The 20688-nt window shown below is 44.2% G+C and overlaps 1 protein-coding gene across 1 annotated transcript in view; it reads right to left on the bottom strand.

Moving 5' to 3' along the window:
* Positions 1–20688, bottom strand: part of LOC144806041 (uncharacterized) — a 761680-nt gene that overhangs the window by 658764 nt on the left and 82228 nt on the right. Inside the window, exon 5 of the mRNA XM_078672489.1 lies at positions 10248–13660. Coding sequence (XP_078528615.1) covers positions 10248–12429 — 2182 coding nt within the window. The 5' untranslated portion in view covers positions 12430–13660. The remainder of the gene's footprint in view (positions 1–10247; positions 13661–20688) is intronic.

Raw genomic sequence — 20688 nt, 5'->3', positions numbered from 1 at the left:
GCGGTGGTGGCGGGAAGCGGGACGTGTTTGATGTGCACTGCAATAACAAGGCTGCGATGCAATGGAGTAAATGGGCTTAAAATAGTTGACCTCTGCATGGGGGCAGCGTGCTTTGTTTTCAAGACACAACACCTGCCACATGTGCACTGAGAACTTTCCTATGGCATGAGAGAGTGTGCTTTGACACTTCCATATCTTTAACATGAATGCAGCATGCTTTACGTTTTCATAACAAGAAAAAAAAAAAAGACGCGCTCAAGGCACAAAAGATTCAAGTTAAACAAAAATGTAGGTTCAGGGACCCATTCCTGTATACAGGGAACACGCTGCCTCGGTGCAGAAAAAATTACAGATATAACAAACGGCGGGTCAGAGACCCATAACTGTATACAGGGAGCCAGCAATCCGTTATACCACAGCAGATGGAGGACGGTATCCAGAGTAATCGCAGTTGCTCGAATAGAGGATCCGGAGCTAGCTAAAGCTGAATTTGGTGTGTGGCTAAATGTAAATGTAAATGTGGGTTTTCTTGTAAAACACACTGTGACTCCATGGAGTATCCTGGCGCTGAAGACCGCTGGGGAACCCGTCCTGGTTTTCCCTGTGAGATGGTCCCGTTCTGGGTATCTCCAAGGTGAAACCAGGCATCCCCGGCGTCTGTGGGGGGCTGTTGTAGAGGTGAGGCAAGCTTAATGCCCAGAGTTGCCGAGTGTGTTCCCTGGTTAGAGTAGGCACCGAGGCGAGACTTATCGAGTCCGTTGACCCTGGTCCACGACCCTGCTGCGTCGGGAATTGAACCCTGGTCCCGGGCCGTTCTCTGCTTACGGGTCTGCCGCCTCTAACCAGTGAGCCACACCACTCCACTAAGGTTACTCACTCAGGTTGTATAATCGCATTACTCTGATGCAGTCACGTGACCACGAGTACTTGGGAAATGTATTCCCATGCCGGCAGCATGAATCTGAATGAACGCGCACTAAATGCTGCAGGCTTTCTTGCCTCTGTCACACACAGCCGCTTTTTCACGTGGAATAGAATCACTAAAGACGGGCCTCCATCGAAGGTAAATGCAAATACCACGATGTACTGGCATGTGTTTTTAAAGGGTCAGCGCTGTATACCCAAGGGCGAAAGAATCATTAGAAAAATCAGCACACCCGAAAGTAGAAATGAGTGATGGGTGTGTAAACCATGTCCCTTGTACTACACATGTATCCTGTTGCAAGCGGTCAGCCCCATATGTCTAAGGGTATAGAGAGGTCAGTGCACCTGAATCAGAGTGCCCAATCTTGTATGTATAAGTGTAGGATCTTTGGGCCATGTCCAATGGACAGTCTGTCACAGGTATCTGGTGGAGGTAATCTTCTGAGCTTATGAGAGTACAATAAAAAAACATATATATGAAAATATAGAAAAGAACAGGCAGTGTCCCTCGCACATATTCTAAGGCACCTGGTTATCAGGAGCCATAGTTCTATAAGGTTAGCCATACGTATTCTCTTGTATGTTAGGTGGCCGGTGGCACTTCACCACACACTCTGAAAAATCGCTCATGTGGAAATGGTCAAGTCTAATGGGGCCCCTTCCCTCATAGAAGGGACAACTCCCCTGTTCCTATTGCAACCAATGGAGATTTGGGACTATCCTACATGGACAAGGGAGAATGGTGTTTAGGCCCCGTCCGATCCAAATCACTGCTTTGGTTCCCATGGTTTGTCGGTGCCAATTGGGATTTCAGTTATATGTGTGTATCAACGATATTTTGATCATCTGGCGAGGTGAAGATCAATCTATCACTACCTTTGGGAAATCGATTTGCAAGAACTAAGAGTGTGGCATGCCAATGACTGCTTCCACAACAACTTCAAGAAAATATTGTACTACCTTATAGTCCCTATTAAAGTCCACAAACTGAATTTTCATGAAGTAAACCATTGGTTTAATAAGGAATTCAGACTTTCACGTAGATATCCTTCACAAAGGACATCTCAGAAATCAGTCTGGATGGAGAGAGGTATAAAAGGGCCCAGGCTCGGGCTAAGAAAGAATGGCAGGAACTCAAATTGGCTTGCTCTTTTAAGAACTTCACCAGGTAATGGGCACTTGTAAAGTGGAGGGGAGAGAGGTCTCTGCTTCACCTCTGCAAAATAACATTTCTCCCCAGACCTGGTTTGATAATTTCTCCAATCTTTATTCAGTCACTCCTTTTAATGAGCCAGACACTGTGCTGGGGACTGTGTAAACAGACTACTCTATAGCTGTACCTGGCCCTTTCCTTGACCTGGCTGACATCCTCAGCTCTGGATGCAATAACCAGAGGTAGAGCTTCAGGATTAGACAGCATTCCAGCGTATATCCTTCTGCTAGAAAGAGATAAATTGTCTTGGTATAACCTTTTCTTAACTAATGCCATTATCAGTGGTGCCCCAGTACCTGAATCTTGGAAGGGAGCGGACGTCATCCCAATATATAAGAAGGGGGATAGATTCCATCCAGCCAATTACAGGCTGATCAGCTTGATCAATTGTGTGAAGAGCATTTCTCCCCAATTGGTCTTGAGCAAGATTGAGGAATGGACAGCAGCTAAAGCCATTGTATCCCCCTTTCAGACAGGCTTTAGGAAGAAGATATCCACGATTCATCAGGTTTCCGCTTCCTTTTACTCTATTGGAAGATCGTTGTGGTCGGCAGGGAAACTTGCATGTTGCGTTCATCGACCTTAAATCTGCTTTTGTCCTGGTTCCACGAAGCAGGCTATGGAAGGTCTGGGGTGATATGGGCCATCCCAGGAGGCTCTTGAGCCTAGTGATCAGTCTACATGAGGGTAATTATGCCCAGGTTCGCTGTAGAACCCAGGGCCTGGTGACTGAACGATTAACTATCAATTAAGGTGTTCACCAGGGCTGTGCACAGGCGCCCACCCAGTTTTCTTTCTATAATAATGTTGTTCATTATCTGCCCTCTTTCTCAATTGATGCACCATCCCTGGTAGGCACAAAACGAACAAGTTACTTACCTTTGGTAACGATGTATCTGTAAGACATATATTAGTTATAGATTCCTTAGCTTAGAATTACCCCCAGGCGTCAGACTGGATGCGAAGAAATGTTTACTTAGCAGTACCCCTACGTGTCGGTAGGTGGCATCGGTCAACTCAGCGTCTGTCATGGGCATCATGGTCGCCGGGATGACGCAGTGGTGTCTATTTAGACTCTGCTCCTGCGCACTAATGTCAGTTCTGATACGACGTCCATGCCAGAAGCGCAGAGCCATGCAAGACACTGACCCCTGGTGCACAAAACTAGGGCCCTGTAAGGGAGTCCCTGTCCCTAGAAGTCCGTGTGCAGAATGGGGAGGATGGGTGGGGAGGTAGGGAATCTATAACTAATATATGTCTCTTACAGATACATCGTTACCGAAGGTAAGTAAATTGTTCATCTGAAATAGACTATTAGTTATAGATTCCTTACCTTAGAATAGATACCCCAGCAATACCAAACCAGGTGGTGTGTCTGCGAATTAAGTTCACAGCCGGAAGTCCTGGAGAACAGAACAGCCAAAAAAGCTAGTTCTCCGGATTTGGCTGTCCAGGCAGTAATGCTTAGTTAACGTGTGCAGGGATGCCCACGTGGCTGTGTGACAGATGTCAATCAGTGGAACTCCACGGCCCAAAGCAGTAGTGGCTGCCGTCGCCCTGGTAGAGTGGGTGCACAGTCCTACTGGAAGTTCCTTTTAGTCAAAGAATAACAGATCTTAATGCATAGGACGACCCATCAAGAGATGCTACCTTTGTGCATTGCCCGACCTTTCTTGGTGCCCACATAATCTGCAATGAGTTGATCGTCCACCCGGAAGTCTTTAGTGTGGTCAAGGTAGAAAGACAGCACACATTTTGGGTCCAGACAATGGAATCTACCCTCCTCTTTGGAAGGGTTTAGAGGCGGGAAGAAGGTGGGCAATGTGAGGGTCTGACCTATGTGGAAAGAGGTAATCACTTTGGGCAGAAAGAGGGCTTAGTACGGAGGACTACTTTCTCTGGATGGACAGCAAGAAAGGGAGGTCACGAAGATAAGCCTGATGCTCACTCACCCTGCGAGCAGAGGGGATGGCAAGCAAAAAAGCTGTCTTCAAAGGAGGCGAAGAGGACAATTATGTAGGGCTCAAAGGAAGCACACATAAGATAAGTGAGGACAAGATTCAAGTCCCACTGGGGCATTACGAAAGGAGCAGCAGGAAAGAGATGAGTAATGCACTTCAGAAATCTGTTAACAATAGGATCGATGGACATGCTCAAGAGCTCCTGGTACCAGACTCTTCGTGCCCAGTCCGGAGCCACAAGAATGACTTGGGACCGGTCGTGTTTGATCTTCTTCAGCAATTTTGGCAGAAGTGGTACAGGCAGAAAGGCGTACAGGAGGCTGAAACTCCACTCGTGACGAAAAGCGTTGCCGAGGGAGAGCCGCCTTGAAAACTCCAACACGCAGAACTGCTGACATTGCGCGTTCTCTTTGGTGGCGAATAGATTTAACCAAGGCTCTCCCCACTGCTAAAAGAGACCTTGCACCACCTTCGAGTGAAGACGCCATTCGTGATCCATCATGCACCGGCAGCGGAGTTTTTCCGCCCTGGCTTTCAGGGAACCTGTTAGGTGTTGAACCACCAGAGGTATGCCCTGATGTTCCAGCCATGTCCACGGAGAAGAGCCTCTTGACATAGGGTTCATGACCCGACCCTACCCTGTTTGTTGCAGCATCACATGGCAGTGGTGTTGTCCGTGAACACCTGCACCACTCTTCCTTTGACAGAAAGAAGGAATGCCTTCAATGCAAGACGAATCGCCCGGAGCTCCAGAAGGTTGATGTGGTGCCTGGACTCCGCCAGAGACCAGAGGTCTCTGATCTCCGCCATTCCCATATGGCTGCCCCAAACCAGGAGTGACGCATCCGTCACTACTGTGAACTCAGGTTGGGGAAGGGAGAGGGATCTGCAGTTGACGCAATCCTGGTTCGTGACCCACTACTGCAACTGACTTGGAGTCCCCTCCGAAATCTGAACGTCATCGGAAAGATTCTCCTGGTGCTGCGCCCACTGGGACTTCAAGTTCCACTGCAGAGCATGTATAAACCATCTGGCATGATGCACCAGCAGGATGCAGGAGGCCCTGAGGCCCAGCAGCCTCAGGGTCATTCTCACCGAACACCGGGATGGAGGCTGAAACATCGGTATCATAGCCCGAATATCCTGGACTTGCTGCTAGGGAGGATAGACCCAAAACTGTGCTGTGTCCAGAACCGCTCAGATGAAAAGGAGCTTATGGGAGGGAATCAGTTGCGACTTCAGCACGTTAACTGTGAACCCCAGCAAATGCAGGAAGTCAGTCTTAGTCTGGAGGAGGGAGACGACAGCCTGGGCGACCTCGCCTTCAACAGCCAGTCGTCGAGATAGGGGAAGACTGGCACCCCTGATCTGCGCAAATGAGCTGCGACAACCGCCATCACTTTCGTGAACACCCGGGGGAGGGCTGGTAAGGCCAAAGGGGAGCATGGTAAACTGAAAATGCGTGTGGCCTACCGTGAACCGAGGTAATGACGGTGGGCAGGCAAGACGGGAATGTGAAAGTAAGTGTCCTGCAAGTCCAATGCTACCATCAAATCTCCAGGCTCGAAGGCAGACAAGACCTGAGCCAAGGTTAACATCTTGAATTTCTCTTTTAGGAGGAAGCGGTTGATGTCCCTGAGGACTAAGATAGGATGCAGGCCTTTGTCCTTCTTGGGTACCAAGAAGTAGTGGGAGTAGCAACCCTGACCTACTTCTGGCACAGGGACGCGTTTGATAGCTCCCTTGGCAAAGAGATCCATAACTTCTTGGAAGAGAAGGGCCAAATGATCCTCCGACATGGGATGAAATCACCACAAACGGCATGACCCTTTCGCATTCCGCTGCTTGCGGAACTCCGCGTAGACAGCCAGAGTTTTTTTGTCACATAGGCTTAATCTTATCATGAAAAAATAGATATCAGTCATATGTTAAGAAACAAAGGTGAGTAGAAACCTTTTGGGTGGAGTAAAATTTAAGACATTATTATTATGATTTTTAGGGCAATTAGTTGATTTTTGCAAGCACTAAAACATCTCTGTGTAAAGTAAAGACCTTGAGAGTTTTGTAACTTTCAGATACTCAAATTGTGGATTCTGTTGCAATTAAAAATATTTCCAGGTCTGAAATTTCTTTGGAGGTTGCATGCGGGCAGCCTAAGTTATCCTGCAAGAGTTTCTTGATGAACTCTATTGCAACTACAATATGTGCTCTCTCATGTAAAGTCAGGTTGTTAGAAGCTTTTCTGCAACTCAAGATACGCCTTACTTTTCACCTCATGTGCATGCATTTCTCATGTTTAGTGAGATCTCCTTTCTGAGTAAAACATTTCTGGCTTTTTCCTCCTGTATAATGTTTTAGTCCAGTGTGAATTCTCTCATGTGAAATGACATTGTATTCAAGACTAAACCTTATCTGACATTCAGAACACACATAAATGATGTTCACTCTTCTAGTGAGCACCTTGCACCAGTCCAAACAACCCTTATGGTGATGGTTGTAAAGTCAACCTTTGTAGCAGGGATTCTGTACCTATACAGAACTGTGCATAGAAACCCAGAACCTCAGTGAATGAGGGTGTGCCAAAAACTCACCTCAGTATCCAAAATCCCCTACCAGACTAGCAATCAATGTCTCATTGGTTCTTTCTCATCCCCAATGATTAGACAACCCAGAACATGAACTCAGAACACCTCAGGTAAAGTGGAATAAATGAACACTCTTTCGTCATACACACATCAGTCCAGAACGAGGAGTAAATGAAGACACGTGCAATTTTGAAATGTTTATTTCTAATGCTGTGTTCTCAAGCGCAGTGTCTTAGATAATACAAGGAAACATATTATCAAGAACAAGGTTATCAGCATTGTTACTATTCCATAAAATACAAAAGGAGAAAGCATGTCAAAATGCTAATAGTAAAAGGTGACATTAAACGTAAGTTTACCCTCCCTAGCCTGTATATTATATCTAAAGAAGGTCTCTTTTGGGTTTAGAAGGGCAGACCCATACCTCTTGTGCTTAGCAGAAACGGATCACATCATCTCCTGCACCAACACTCAGCATACGAATCTCCATCAAGTGTGTTTTACTTCTCTGTGCAGTGCATTATTAAACCCGCTCAAACCCAAAGTTGGCCACAGCTGCATATGTGTTATGTCTAGACCGTGCGCTGATCAACTCAAACAAAAAGCACTGTGTTGAAAAACCTTGAAGGCCTCGGCACTCACTGTACAGACATAGATTATCAAGCAAACCTTGTTATTCTCGCGTCAAACAAAATATGCAACTAGGCGAAAAGCTGTAATAACATAATGTGCCGTGTGCAGAGGCAGCAGAAAAGGAAAATGGCTTTTAAACTTGTAAAACGCTCATGCTAACTTAACACAGTGTGAAGGTATAATTACAAACACGTGACACCTTATAGACCAGCTATCCTAGGGGTAGCATGGACAGAGCAGTCTTAGGCTATAACTCTAGAGGGCGTGTAAAGCCAGCTGTTTTACCATACGTAACCCCTTGAATACCAAATGAAAGGACACCACACAGGATATATATAAAATATATATGTATTTATTCACTAACATACTCCTCTGAACTCTTTATGAGGACAGAGGCAAAAGCCTTACACTTAGAAATACTTTAAATAGCACAATTTACAGTTAGGCCCTAGGGGCGTGTAAAACTATATACTAATTTAAGTGGTATAAGAACCACGACTGGTGAAAGGAGTAGGCCTAGGGCATCGCTGGGGCTACACTATCTGACCCTTAGGTTAGGAGTAGGAGGCCCACAGGCGGCGCGTGCAGAGTTGGAACACTCACGCGGGAGTCAATAGAAAGTCTATGGGAACTTAAAAGGTAAGTAATTATAGTTTTAGGACACTTCCGGTTTAGATAGGAGGAAACTACAAGCAAATCTGGACACTAGGATAGTCAATCCCTACAGGAGCACCGAAGTACTCGCGTTACCTCACCGACGGGCTGCGGGTGCATAGGTGTCAAAGTGTGTCTGGTTTCGCCGTGGATTCCAATGGAGCCGTGAAGAAAGATGCTGCAGGCGACCAGGAGGAAGATGTCCGGGTGGATCCAAGGGTGGATCGAAGTTGAAAAAGGACCTAAAAGCAGAGGGGACGAGTCTAGGTCACTAGCCAGTGACCGGGTGGAACTAGGAAGAAACCAGACGTCGTCGAGGAGCAATCAGGTGCTGTTGTGAAGCTGGTCTCTGCTGCCACGCGGACCAGGAAGAGGTCGTGGATGACCAGGCGCTAGCGAGGAGCTGTCTCACGAAGGTTCTCGCAGAAGGAGGGGTCGACTTCAAGATCGGAGCCAACAAGCCTAAGCAAAGGTAACCCACCCAGGATACACAAAAGGCTTCTGGTGCAGACCAGGAGGGTCTGAGGTACTTCACCTTTTCAGGGAAGCAAGTGCCAGTCTGGAGCAACCAGACCAGCGATGGATTTCTTAAAGGATAGTCGTCTCAGGGCTACTAGCCAACTGGCCAGCAACCGGGACAACGCGTCGAGTAGAACACAAACAGAAGGGCCCCACGCAGAACACGTGGAATGCAGAGGGCTGATCTTCGGTGCAGGTGGTGCTCAGTCCCGGGGTGTCTCAGTCCCCAGTGCACAGCTTCGAGGATGCCTCAGGAGCTGCGCTGGTAGCAAGAAGAAGGACTTTTCAAGATGTCCGGTCCACAAGGTCCAACGCCGTCCACAGTGCTCAGCTGTGCTGGAGTCGTGCAGTGGGGTCAGAGGGCTCAGGGAGTCAGGATCTTGTCAGGCATTGCGCTCGGGTTCCGGCGGGAACGGGGGCAAAGCATGCCTTCAAGTTGCTGGATGGTGCCTGGTTGCCCAGGGTGGTCACTCCTTGGTCACAAGGGAGATTCTTCAGTCTTCAGCTCAGGTGAATGTCGAAGGGTCCAGAGTTTCGTCTTCAGTTCGATTCCAGGATTAATCTAAAGTCTCCTGGGTCAGCTCCTATCTTTATACAACTAAAGCGGGCTGGATTACCTACTAGGTCCCTCCTATGGGTGGGACCAGGAAGGGGTGTGGTTACACACCCTTTCCTTACTCCAGTTTCGCGCCAGAGCTGGGGCAGGGTTGCCCCAGCAACCGGTTTGAACTGGGGTATGCATGAAGCACCTAGAGTGCTCCAGGCAGTGTGTTTCTTTTCAACCCTCCCTGTCCTAATACACAAACTCCTGTATGGGCCGGTGCTCGCACCTCTCCAGGCAGTAAACCTATTGTCCAGGCCTCCCTAGCTGGAAGGACTCCCAGCAGCAGGAGGCCAGACTTGTGTCTGGGGCAGCAGCGTTCATTTTGTAACGCTGGGGCTCTGGTTAACTTTAACCGTGATCGTCAGAACTAACATGTCTTCTCCGTCTAGAAGAGTGGAATGCTACCCCCGTCTCCAGAATTGGCGAGGGGGTAGTATTCCAAAGCGTATGACACCTTACACGACATGTTTCGATAAAGCCAAACCAAAGTTAGCATTAACCGCGAGGATTATAATGCTCTTAAGAGTATATAGTATGGCAATATCATAGAACAGCTATAAGGAAGTAGTTCCGAACGCTGCAGACAGGCTCAGCTCATTCTAGAGCACCATCTCACATATAACCAAGCACTCTGCCTTCAGGATTGTTAAGGCCTGCCATAGGAGTGACTTATAGGTTACTATGTATCTATATGTGTGTAGGTATAGGAATACTACACCTAAGCAAGGGGGAATTACACGACCTTGCCCCAGCTGAGTGATCAGACAGTTGTGTCTATTTGGGTGGCCAGCCAGGGGTGGCATAATACATGCTGCAGCCCCTGGTAGGCCTTGGTTGCACCTATGCCCTGAGTACCTGGGTACACTATACAGGGACTCATAAGGAGAACCAATATCCAATTGTGTATGTACCTAAGGTACATGGAGTCCATTTTAAGGAGAGAGCCGATAGCCTGGGGCCCTGAATAGCAGGATCCCAGGCCAACTAAGTTGAAAACCAGCTAAACACTAGGCAAAAAGTTGGGGGTAACCATAGTCAGATATCCACCTTCCTACAGTGTGTTTTCTTATGGTGCTTGTAACCATCTCTACCTCTGAATCTTTTCTGACATTTAGAGCACTGATAATTTTATTCACCAGTGTGGATTCTCACATGTTTAGTGAGATGAGATTTTTGGCTGAAACATTTTTGGCATTCGGAGCACTGATAAGGTTTTTCCCCAGTGTGGGTTCTTATGTGCTGTGTGAGACCACTTTTTATACTGAAACATTTCTGGCATTCAGAGCACTGATAAGGTTTTTCCCCAGTGTGGGTTCTTATGTGCTGTGTGAGACTACTTTTTATACTGAAACATTTCTGGCATTCAGAGCACTGATAAGGTTTTTCCCCAGTGTGGGTTTTTATATGCAACGTGAGATGTCTTTTTTCATTGAAACATTTCTGGCATTCAGAGCACTGATAAGGTTTTTCCCCAGTGTGGGTTTTTATATGCAGCGTGAGAGGTCTTTTTTCACTGAAACATTTCTGGCATTCAGAGCACTGATAAGGTTTTTCCCCAGTGTGGGTTCTTATGTGCCGAGTGAGACTGCTTTTTTCACTGAAACATGTGTCGCATTCAGTGCACCGATAACGTTTTACCCAAGTGTGGGTCCTTGTATGTTTAGTGAGTCTCATTTTGTCACTGAAACATCTCTGGCATTCAGTGCACTGATAAGGTTTTTCCCCAGTGTGGAATCTCACATGTGCAGTTAGAAGTGATTTACGGTTGAAATGTTTTGGGCATTCAGAGCAATGATAAGGTTTTTCCCCAGTGTGGGTTCTTATGTGCTTTGTGAGACTACATTTTAAACTGAAACATTTCTGGCATTCAGAGCACTGATAAGGTTTTTCCCCAGTGTGGGTTCTTATGTGCTTTTTGAGACTACTTTTTAAACTGAAACATTTCTGGCATTCAGAGCACTGATAAGGTTGCTCCACAGAATGGGTCATTGCATGCTGAGAAAGACTTTGTCTGTAACAAAACCTTTTCTGGCATTCAGAGCACTGATAAGGTTTTTCCCCAGTGTGGGTTCTTATATGCACTGTGAGATCGCGTTTTTCATTGAAACATTTTTGGCATTCCGTGCACTGATATGGTTTCTCTCCAGTGTGGGTTATTGTATGCCGAGTGAGACTGTTTTTGTCAATGAAACATTTCTGGCATTCTGTGCACTGATGAGGTTTTTCCCCAGTGTGGGTTCTTGTATGCTGAGTCAGAGTGCTTTGATTACGGAAACATTTCTGGCATTCAGAGCACTGATAAAGTTTTTCCTTAGTCTTAGAGTGGTATCTTGTATGCTGAGTGAGACTGCTTTTGTCTTTGAAACATTTCTGACAATCCGGGCACTGATAAGGTTTGTCCACAGAGTGGGTTATTGCATGTCGAGATAGACTCTGTTTCTTACAAAAACTTTTCTGGCATTCAGAGCACTGATAAGGGTTTTCCCCAGAGTGGATTCTCATATGTTCAGTGAGATGAGATTTTTGGCTGAAACATTTTTGGCATTCGGAGCACTGATAAGGTTTTTCCCCAGTGTGGATTCTTATATGCTCAGTGAGACTGCTTTTTTGGCTGAAACATTTGTAACATTCAGAGCACTGATAAGGTTTTTCCCCAGTGTGGGTTCTTATATGCTGAGCGAGACTGCTTTTTTCACTGAAACATTTGTCACATTCAGTGCACCGATAACGTTTTACCCAAGAGTGGGTCCTTGTATGTTTAGTGAGTCTCATTTTGTCACTGAAACATCTCTGGCATTCAGAGCACTGATAAGGTTTTTCCCCAGTGTGGAATCTCACATGTGCCGTTAGTAGTGATTTAAGTTTGAAATCTTTTGGGCATTCAGAGCACTGGTAAGGTTTTTCCCTAGAGTGGATTCTCATATGTTCAGTGAGATGAGATTTTTGGTTGAATCTTTTTTGGCATTCAGCGCACTGGTAAGGTTTTTCCACAGAGTGGGTTAATGCATGTCGATATAGACTCAGTTTGAAACTAAACCTTTTCTGACATTCAGAGCACTGAAAAGGTTTTTCCCCAGTGTGGATTCTCATATGCTCAGTGAGATAAGATTTACGCCTGAAACTTTTTTGGCATACTTTACACGGAGAGTGTTTTCCCCCAGTGTGGATTCTCATATGCTCAGTGAGATAAGATTTACACCTGAAACTTTTTTGGCATACTTTACACGGAGAGTGTTTTCCCCCAGTGTGGATTCTCATATGCTCAGTGAGATAAGATTTACGCCTGAAACTTTTTTGGCATACTTTGCACTGAAAGTGGTTTACCCTTGTGTGCATTCTGTCAAATTCTGTGAGATAAGATTTATGGCTGTATCTTTTTGACACAGGTAACTTTTTTCCCCAACTTCGGTTATTTTGCCTCGATTTTAGAGTCGTGCTTGTTTAGATAATGTTCAGCACTCATCTCTAAAAGAAATTGTGTGTAAATTTCTCAACACTTGAATTGAGCAAAAAATGTCGGGAAGCAGTCCTGTAACACCTGTTGAAATTTTCCTAGTAGATAATAGTCTTTAGGTTATAGCCTCTCCGGCAGCAACTTAATTTGTGACTGAAGTTTTTCTCAAATCGATTTGTATAGGTTCTTAGCAATGCAGTAATAAGGTGTTAGTCTGATATTTAATGATTAAACTGATAAGTACCTTTTTGCACTGATGTAATGGCAGTAACTGAGGGCGTTTGAACGTGCAGAGTACTATTGTGGATCATTAGTCGCAGAACATCAGTTCCTTCTACCCTTTCTATGTTTGGTGTAAGGTTAAGGTTTGTAGTTCTGAAGATGAGGATTTATTTACATTAGCTATAGCGCAACTGTGCTCCTTTAATCCATTTTTATATTTAACAGTTTTACATATCACTACTGCACAACAGATAATGTTGAGGCCATTTACATAGAATTACAGAACAGTACACAATAAAAAGGAGACAATCTGAGATGGTCATTAACACAATAAAGTGGTGAATTTTTAAGGTTTTCGCAAGAGTGAGCAGAGTGGGTCAAGGTGTTATATCCCGAGGCAGATAGTCTCAAACTTGCATAACTGGTTAAAACGGTTGTTGAACAAAGGCGATTTTCCAATCTCTTAGTTGTTAATGTGTCAGCTTCGGAGTCTTCTTCCAGCGTCTTTTCTTTGATGGTATGCAGAAGAAACCTTTAGTTGTAACTTTTTATGCAGTGTGTGCTTCCTCTCTAGAATTACATGATGCTTTAGATGAATGTTATTCTGTCATGCTGAGGCAATTTGTCTTTCTGATAATATTTCAGATGAGGATGCTGAAGCAGTCTTTCTACATTATTTCTGGTGCTGTGTGCACAGATATGGCTTTGCTCTGGGTTAATGAAATGCAAAATTAGAGACTTCACTTACAGGTATAGTACTTTCCTCGCCACACTTAGATTTTTGGAAATTGTTTAAACGTAGAATGCTGGATGTCCTTCAGTTTTTCAAAATAATCCTTCTTCTGGCACTGACATTCAAATCTTGCTTTCTTCGTCCGTAATTTCAATCACCTATAGTATTAAAATTAAATAGTTAATACATGTGCATTTCCAAAAATATAATTTACAAGCCAAATCAATGCAGAATTTTGAAAATGCTGAGCTGTTTTTCAGACAGAGCAGAGTGTAGAATGGTAGAATGAGAGTAATTGGATGTAGGAGTGAGGATCTGTAGAATTTTCAACATTTTATTAAGCTCACAAAGGATACATGTACCCTATAAAGTTGCAACATAGAATCCCAAAGGCAGATCTGAAAGTCATATGGACTGGCACCAAACAAATATTAAAAAAATATATACTATTAATTAATTTGTAATGCAGATTTCTGGGAAGGGAATGATTCCTCCACGGACAACAGGCGTTTTCCCCTGCCCTGAGTTACCACCTACTTGTATCTGGTTTCCTGACTTTTGAGTTTTGGCCTCTGCCTCAAGCAAATCTATTGTGTGCTGCGAGGACTATGCCTAAACATATCCCTCAACTATGGTCCAGAGTATGAATCAAGGGGAATGAAATGAAGGCGGACTTTCATGTGTTCTTTTTATTCCACTTGATTATCAGTTGTTAGGTTTTTCTGCACCTGGATTTACTGGGTGCAGAAAACCAGGACACAATCTTTTTCCAGACAGAAAAATTAGACTGAAAAGACGCATAAGACTCTGGGTGCAGCAGAAGCAGCCAAGACTTATGCTGGTTTTTTTCACTAACTGGGGGAAACACACAATTCTTCCCTCTGTTGGTGTTCACATTTGTTGTCGGCCTGTGATTCGGCGTTGAGTACAGAGCGTATCGATTAGAGCCGAGGGGCCGAGCCGAAGAGGAGTTGACGAGCAAGCGGAGCGGAGCCTGGGACGACTGCCAGGGTTTGTTTTGTGACCGGTTCCCGCTTCACCCGCGTCCGGTTATACGGGCGCTTTAAGTTCTACAGATCTGCTTTGGGGGCAGGAACGGACGCTGCCGGCACCGCGGTGCTAAGTCGCTTGTGGTGCTGCTCGTGCGGCGGCTGCTGCAAGGCACAGAGGAGCCTTGGCCTGCCACCTGATTTATGTCAAAAATGTGTTCATTAATTTTTTTTTTCCACAGTCCACAGGCAAAAATTACACCATCACTTGGTCCCACGCAGGGGATCAGAAAGCCTCAACAGAATTATGACAGGTGGACAAAGTACATTGATTAATATAAACCAGCTCCTCCTCTTATTAGATAAGTCAAATGAAAGATACAGCTTTTAAGTGCCCCGGAGCTGAGACAGAGAGATAAAAAAGAAAAAAAAGAACATCATGCAACTTTGCTAAGCCAGCAGATAGGTCTAAAGAAAACTTAACGGCCTTCTGTAACGGTAATTTCTCCAGGTTGCTCCACCGAGGTGTTGTATGCGGAATAGCCAAAAAGCGTGGACAAACTCATCCTAACATGGGATAAGTAATTATGAATCTAACAAGGAACAAAGATAAAAAACACAAAAAAATCAACCCCCACCCCATCCTTGGTGGCGGTGTGTTCATACTAACGAGAGGTTGGTCGACACTGGGATTGTGATCAAAACTGGAAGAGATGGCGGGCTTCGATGGTGGAGGGACACACCGCAGAAGGACGGCCCTGGGAGAGGAAGGAGACAAGGGGGCCCCATTTAAATTAAAAATTCTTATAATTATCCCTGAAAATATCAGCCATACGTTCTAGGCTAAGCAGTCTCCAAAGATGAGAGTGCCATAGGGAAATAGCTGGAGCCTCCCTTCTCTTCCTCAGATCTCAAGGAACTGCCGCCTGATTTTACGTATACACAAAGCATTGAGCAGAGCAGAGCTGAGCCGAGAAGTGGAGTGAAGTGTCTACATCTGCCGTCTGTAGTGGGACTGGCTCTGGATCCCGCTCTTGCTCCTGAAGGATTGCCAGCATTCTCCCTTGTACTCTTGACAGCGATGAATAGCAACGAACAAGCAATGAACAGTGAGTGGTGAGTGACAAGTGGCAAGAGGTGTGTGGCGTGTGGCGAGTACTTAAGGTTGAACGGTCCGTAAGTCGCTGAGCCATTGGAGTCTGTAACAAGTCCGTAATACAAAATCTGAAAAATTATGCAAAGGGGAAAGTGACAATAGACTTTGACCCTGTTGAAGCACCCCTCGACCCCTGAATTACTCTGCATGCCTAGACTACAGCCCTACCTGGAGCCCGGATATTAATGAATCGATTAATTAATTAATTAATTAATTAAGTAACCAGCAGTACCGGCAGATTCTGTACCGAGGTGTGCTTTGGGGGTGTTTTCCCTTGGAGGTATTTGGTGGTGTTTTGTCCAATCAAAGCACCCTTTGGTCTTGTCACCGGCCCCTTTGATTCTCTGAAAGAAGCAAGACTTCTTCACCTATTATGAGGTCAGGAAAGGAGCGGCCACCTTTCCCTGCTATCAAAAGGAAAAGAAAAATACAACAAACACTAATACTAGATACGTTTAAAATAAAACAGGCAGGTGACATATAGTCCTTTAAATCATCTAAGGTCCATACATTTGGGAAACTGGGAAAGTCGCCGTCAAAGTTTGATTTTATGAAAGATCCAACTGGTGCTATGCTAACTTTGCTAATAACCCCTGTGATCTTCAAACTCCAATTAAAGCACTGAGTAAAACAAATATTATATCCCCTAAGCAAGGAGTAAGTGAGCCAGGCCACCCTGAGTCTGAAGCTGAAGTCGATCGAATGTGAAATTCAACTAAGGACCAAGTCAACCATTGGGGTCAAATAACAGACCTAGAGATGTTAACTATTCCACTTACTGGTCGTTCACAATAAGAGGACGCAAAATGCACAAATCTAACAATGGGAGATACTCGGCACTTACTACAAACTAGGCAGCCAATGGCAATAGAAGTGCAAGTAAAAATCAGAAAAGCTAACGGTATAGGGGAACCATCTAGTTTGGGCCAAATAAATCAACAAGAGCAAGAAGCTCCAAATGAACTAAATGGTGGGGTGAAAATCATAAGGGAAGCCAATACCTCACTGAAATCGGATCTTACTCTGTCTAAAATAAATTCAGCTAAAAAACAGGACCAGCTGAAATGTAATCAAAATGATGCATCTCAAATTAATAAGGACGAATACAATAGCAACCCAGAAACTCTGCAGCGCTGGAGTACTCCGTATCAAAAAGACGTTTTCAATAGCAGTCCACAATTCATTAATTCTTGTGAAGAGGGACATGATTTTCAAGGACCACAAAAAGAGGAGTATAAGGACCTATCATTCATAAATGGGCAACACCATAGCCCAGGTACTTAGGTACCAGGAAGTGGGAACGCGGGAGCAATGTGGGATTTATTCTTCAAAACCTCGCAATTAACTCTGGAAGCTTTAACATATCAGTCCAACAAAAAGGAGGTCCAAATAGATCTCGAGCGCTATGGCATCCTCTGTTATCAGAATTGAGCAGAAGATAACAACACAAAATAATCTAATAGTAAGGGTGCAATCTCAGCCAATATCTACGGATGCAGAGTGTAGTTGTGCCCCACTAACTAAAAAACTAGCTACCATTCCGGATATTTTAAAAACAATAATTGACGATGTAAAAGGGAATTTTCCTAATGTGGGAATTCAACCCATCAAGACTGACTGCTCCGCTAAAGATACAATAAAATGTAAAGACAATATTGTTGTTGTTAAAGAAAAAATAGATGATAAAACAAAAGATCAAGAAGTGATAAACCTATGCTCGACACAATCAACAATGACAGACGCAGCTCCGAAAGTTCATCTATCAAAAAGAGAAACGAAAAAACAACGGTAGCAAGAAATAAAGTTTTTAAAAGTATAAAAAATACAAATGCATCAGATATAGTGAGATTGAACACTGGAAACAACCATGACCAAATATCATATAGTGAAGGTGAGGGTAAACAAATGTCTCCAACAAAACCCTTTTAGTTATGAAAAATAAATGCCTAAACAATCAAGCTGATAGTATAAAAATGATAGAGAATGGGAAAATTCAGTCCTTAGAAATGCTGCAAGTGGAGGAAATTAATAAACAGGTGGAAAATAAGCCATCACAATTGGAAACAAATAGAGCAAAGAGGGAGAGTATCAGAGGGGATGAAACGAATAGAGATTTGTTGAAAACCTGGAAGGATATTAAATTACCACAAGATCTGGGAACCGAAACGAAGCAGTTACATAAACATCGACAATCATGGTCTCAAACTGTTAGTAATCATAATGGAAGGTTAACTGAGCATGTTCAAGGTGAAAATAGCCCGCAACAAATAAAATAAAATAACACAGATCAAAAAGAAGGAGTGGTGCAGGTAATTTTTACGCCGGAATATAAATCTAGGAGTAATAATGATATCTTGACTCGTGAGAACATATTAAAATAAATTGTGTAGACATGGATGCTGCAATGATTGCAGAACGGGCTGTGTACCAGAACAGAAGATGTCCTAAGAAATGGAAAAGGGTATGGGGGGCATGGAATAAATATAGAGGAGACATTTGTGACCCACCTTCTGATGCAGACGACACTGGCTCTGATACCGAATAGTGCGGCTCCACCCAGGGTGTACTCCGCAGCCCTTGATTTGCCATGTATAATGTTCAGCTCTTGTGTTAATGATGTAATTACGAGGATTTCTGGTCCCAAACTCAAATGCATACTATATTTTATATTTCTGAGAGGCATTGTATCGCACTGGTTTAAAAAAGCTAATAAAAATGTTTAAAAAATAAAAAAAAAAATTTTTTTTAAAAATTGCGTAATGCAGTACCCTCATTAAAGAAAATTAAATGTACCAACATAGAATCAATTGAATTCCTCACAATCAAGAATAATAATCGCGAATCGACATTAGTAATTTAGACATCATCTACAGCCGTCAGCCTTATTATGCAAGAACATAATCTCTCTCAGGACTGGGGAATAAAAATAACAACTCCCCTGCAACCTTCCTATCCCAGCCCTTTTGTTTCATCAAAATTACAAAATCATAACCAAATGAGAACCAATAATAAGAAATACTCCATATTAAAAACCCCATAGGTATGAGAAGTGGAGAAGTGTGGCTCAGGGGTTAGAGGCGGCAGACCCGGAAGCTGAGATCGGTCCTGGACCAGGGTTCAATTCCCCGCCTCGGCGGGTCTTGGGCTCAAAAATTCCACGGACTCGATAATTCTCGCTCCGGTGCCTACTCGACTCATGGGTTCACACTCTGCGACTCTGGGCAATAGCTTGCTTAATCTCCACTACGGCCCCTCGCGGCGGGATGCCTGGCTTTCACCTTGTGGATACCCTGCCGGGGTTATCTCACAGGGGAATACCAGGACGGGTTCCCTAAGCAAGCACTTAGATACCGTGTCGGTGATTTGCGCTATATAAATACATGTACATTTACATTTACATTTACATGACCAACGGGCATCTTTTAAAATCATTAGAGGTAAAAATAGGAGACCTATTATTTGACACTGTCAAATTAGGTGGCTATCAGCAGCCCTCCATAATGTCAGGCAGCATTGACATCTACAATCTGAAGTTCCTTTAAGGGGGCCAACAATTATGAATGAAAGGGTCAGATTATGTTTGTGGAATATAAATGGGGTACCAGCAAAGATTCAGAATAACGAACTAGCTACTCTGTGCTGTTTTCAAATCATTTGTTTACAAGAGACTTGGGCTTTAGTTCCTTTTAGATTGGAAGGGTATAGGGTTATTACTCATTAGCTAAGAGAACAAGTAACTATGGCAGACCTTGTGGGGGTTTGGCTATTTTTATATCAACTGAGCTAAAAATGGAAAGTGAAATGGACGTCCCAAGTCAAAAGGATTATCTAATTGTCAAAATAAGATACAAGAAAAAAATTATAATTAAATCTCTTGTAGTAATCAACGTATATAATTATGAAGAACAATGGCGACCAATTTGATACATTTGATAATTATGATATTGCAGCAACTGGAGAATGGCACCCAACCTGAGATTATTATTATCGGTGTTTATAACATGAATATGCTATGGTCTTACAATAGAAATGTTAAAATACAACGGCAAAATTACTTATGGTCAATTCCAAGTCTTTCATCAACAATGGGCATGAGGGAAAAAAAGAATGAAAACATCGGCAAGAATTAGAAATAACCATAATTAGAATTAGAAACCATAGGTCTAGGAGTGATAAATGGGCGATTTCCTCAATATTCGCCACCCGCATGGACTTTTCAAGCAGGGGATCATAGGTCTAGAATAGATTATCATCCTGTACATGCATTGGGGTGATTGGAGTGACAGAACTGCACCTATACTATATTAATGATACTCCTAAATGCCCCTAGAGGGGAAGAGGGTATCAGAACCGGACGCACCTGTCTGCAGCACATGGTAGTCTGGCATGCCTGCACTATCTTTTCACCCAGACTGTCTATAATGTTGATTTTAGTGCCGCTACACACATAGCAGGGGGAATCTCAGACCATTCGCTGGTGGAGGTGCAACTCGATGGTCCGGTTGGGGACTTCATGCTACCCCCAAGGGTTGATCCATGATATTTATAAGACAAGACGTTCAAAGCTCGTATGAGAGATAGAGCAGAATTCTATTTTAAGGAGAACGGGCGGCCTGTTGAATCAGCTTGCGTGCTATGGGATGAATTCAAGGCAGGGAATGTGCTTTCCTGGAGGCACGCTTGGCAAGTGGGGAATCAGTTTCTCTCCCATTACACCATCAACTGAAGAAGCACACATTAAGAGCACTAATGGAAAATAGCGTGCACTCATGCGCTGGCTACCGAGCATTGTCTCTATGATGTCGGTGATAAAGCCAATGAGTTGCTTACATGGCTAGAGAGACAAGACAAAGGACGGAACTGGATCCTTGAGGACACTGACAACAAGGGGACGGAAATACTGGGAGAGGCTTCCTGAAAGACCTGACCCTGCCAATGCTAACGAATGAGGACCGAGACGCACTAGACCAAGACCTGACAGAGCAGGTCATGGTTGAGGGGGTCTCCTTGCAGAGGCTGGAGGTAACATCGAGGAATCCAG

Source organism: Lissotriton helveticus (genome assembly GCF_964261635.1).
Source record: "Lissotriton helveticus chromosome 1_1 unlocalized genomic scaffold, aLisHel1.1 SUPER_1_unloc_40, whole genome shotgun sequence".
Classification (NCBI taxonomy): Eukaryota; Metazoa; Chordata; class Amphibia; order Caudata; family Salamandridae; genus Lissotriton; species Lissotriton helveticus.
Note: the sequence above shows the minus strand (reverse complement) of the source record. Positions and strands in the feature narration are given on the sequence as shown.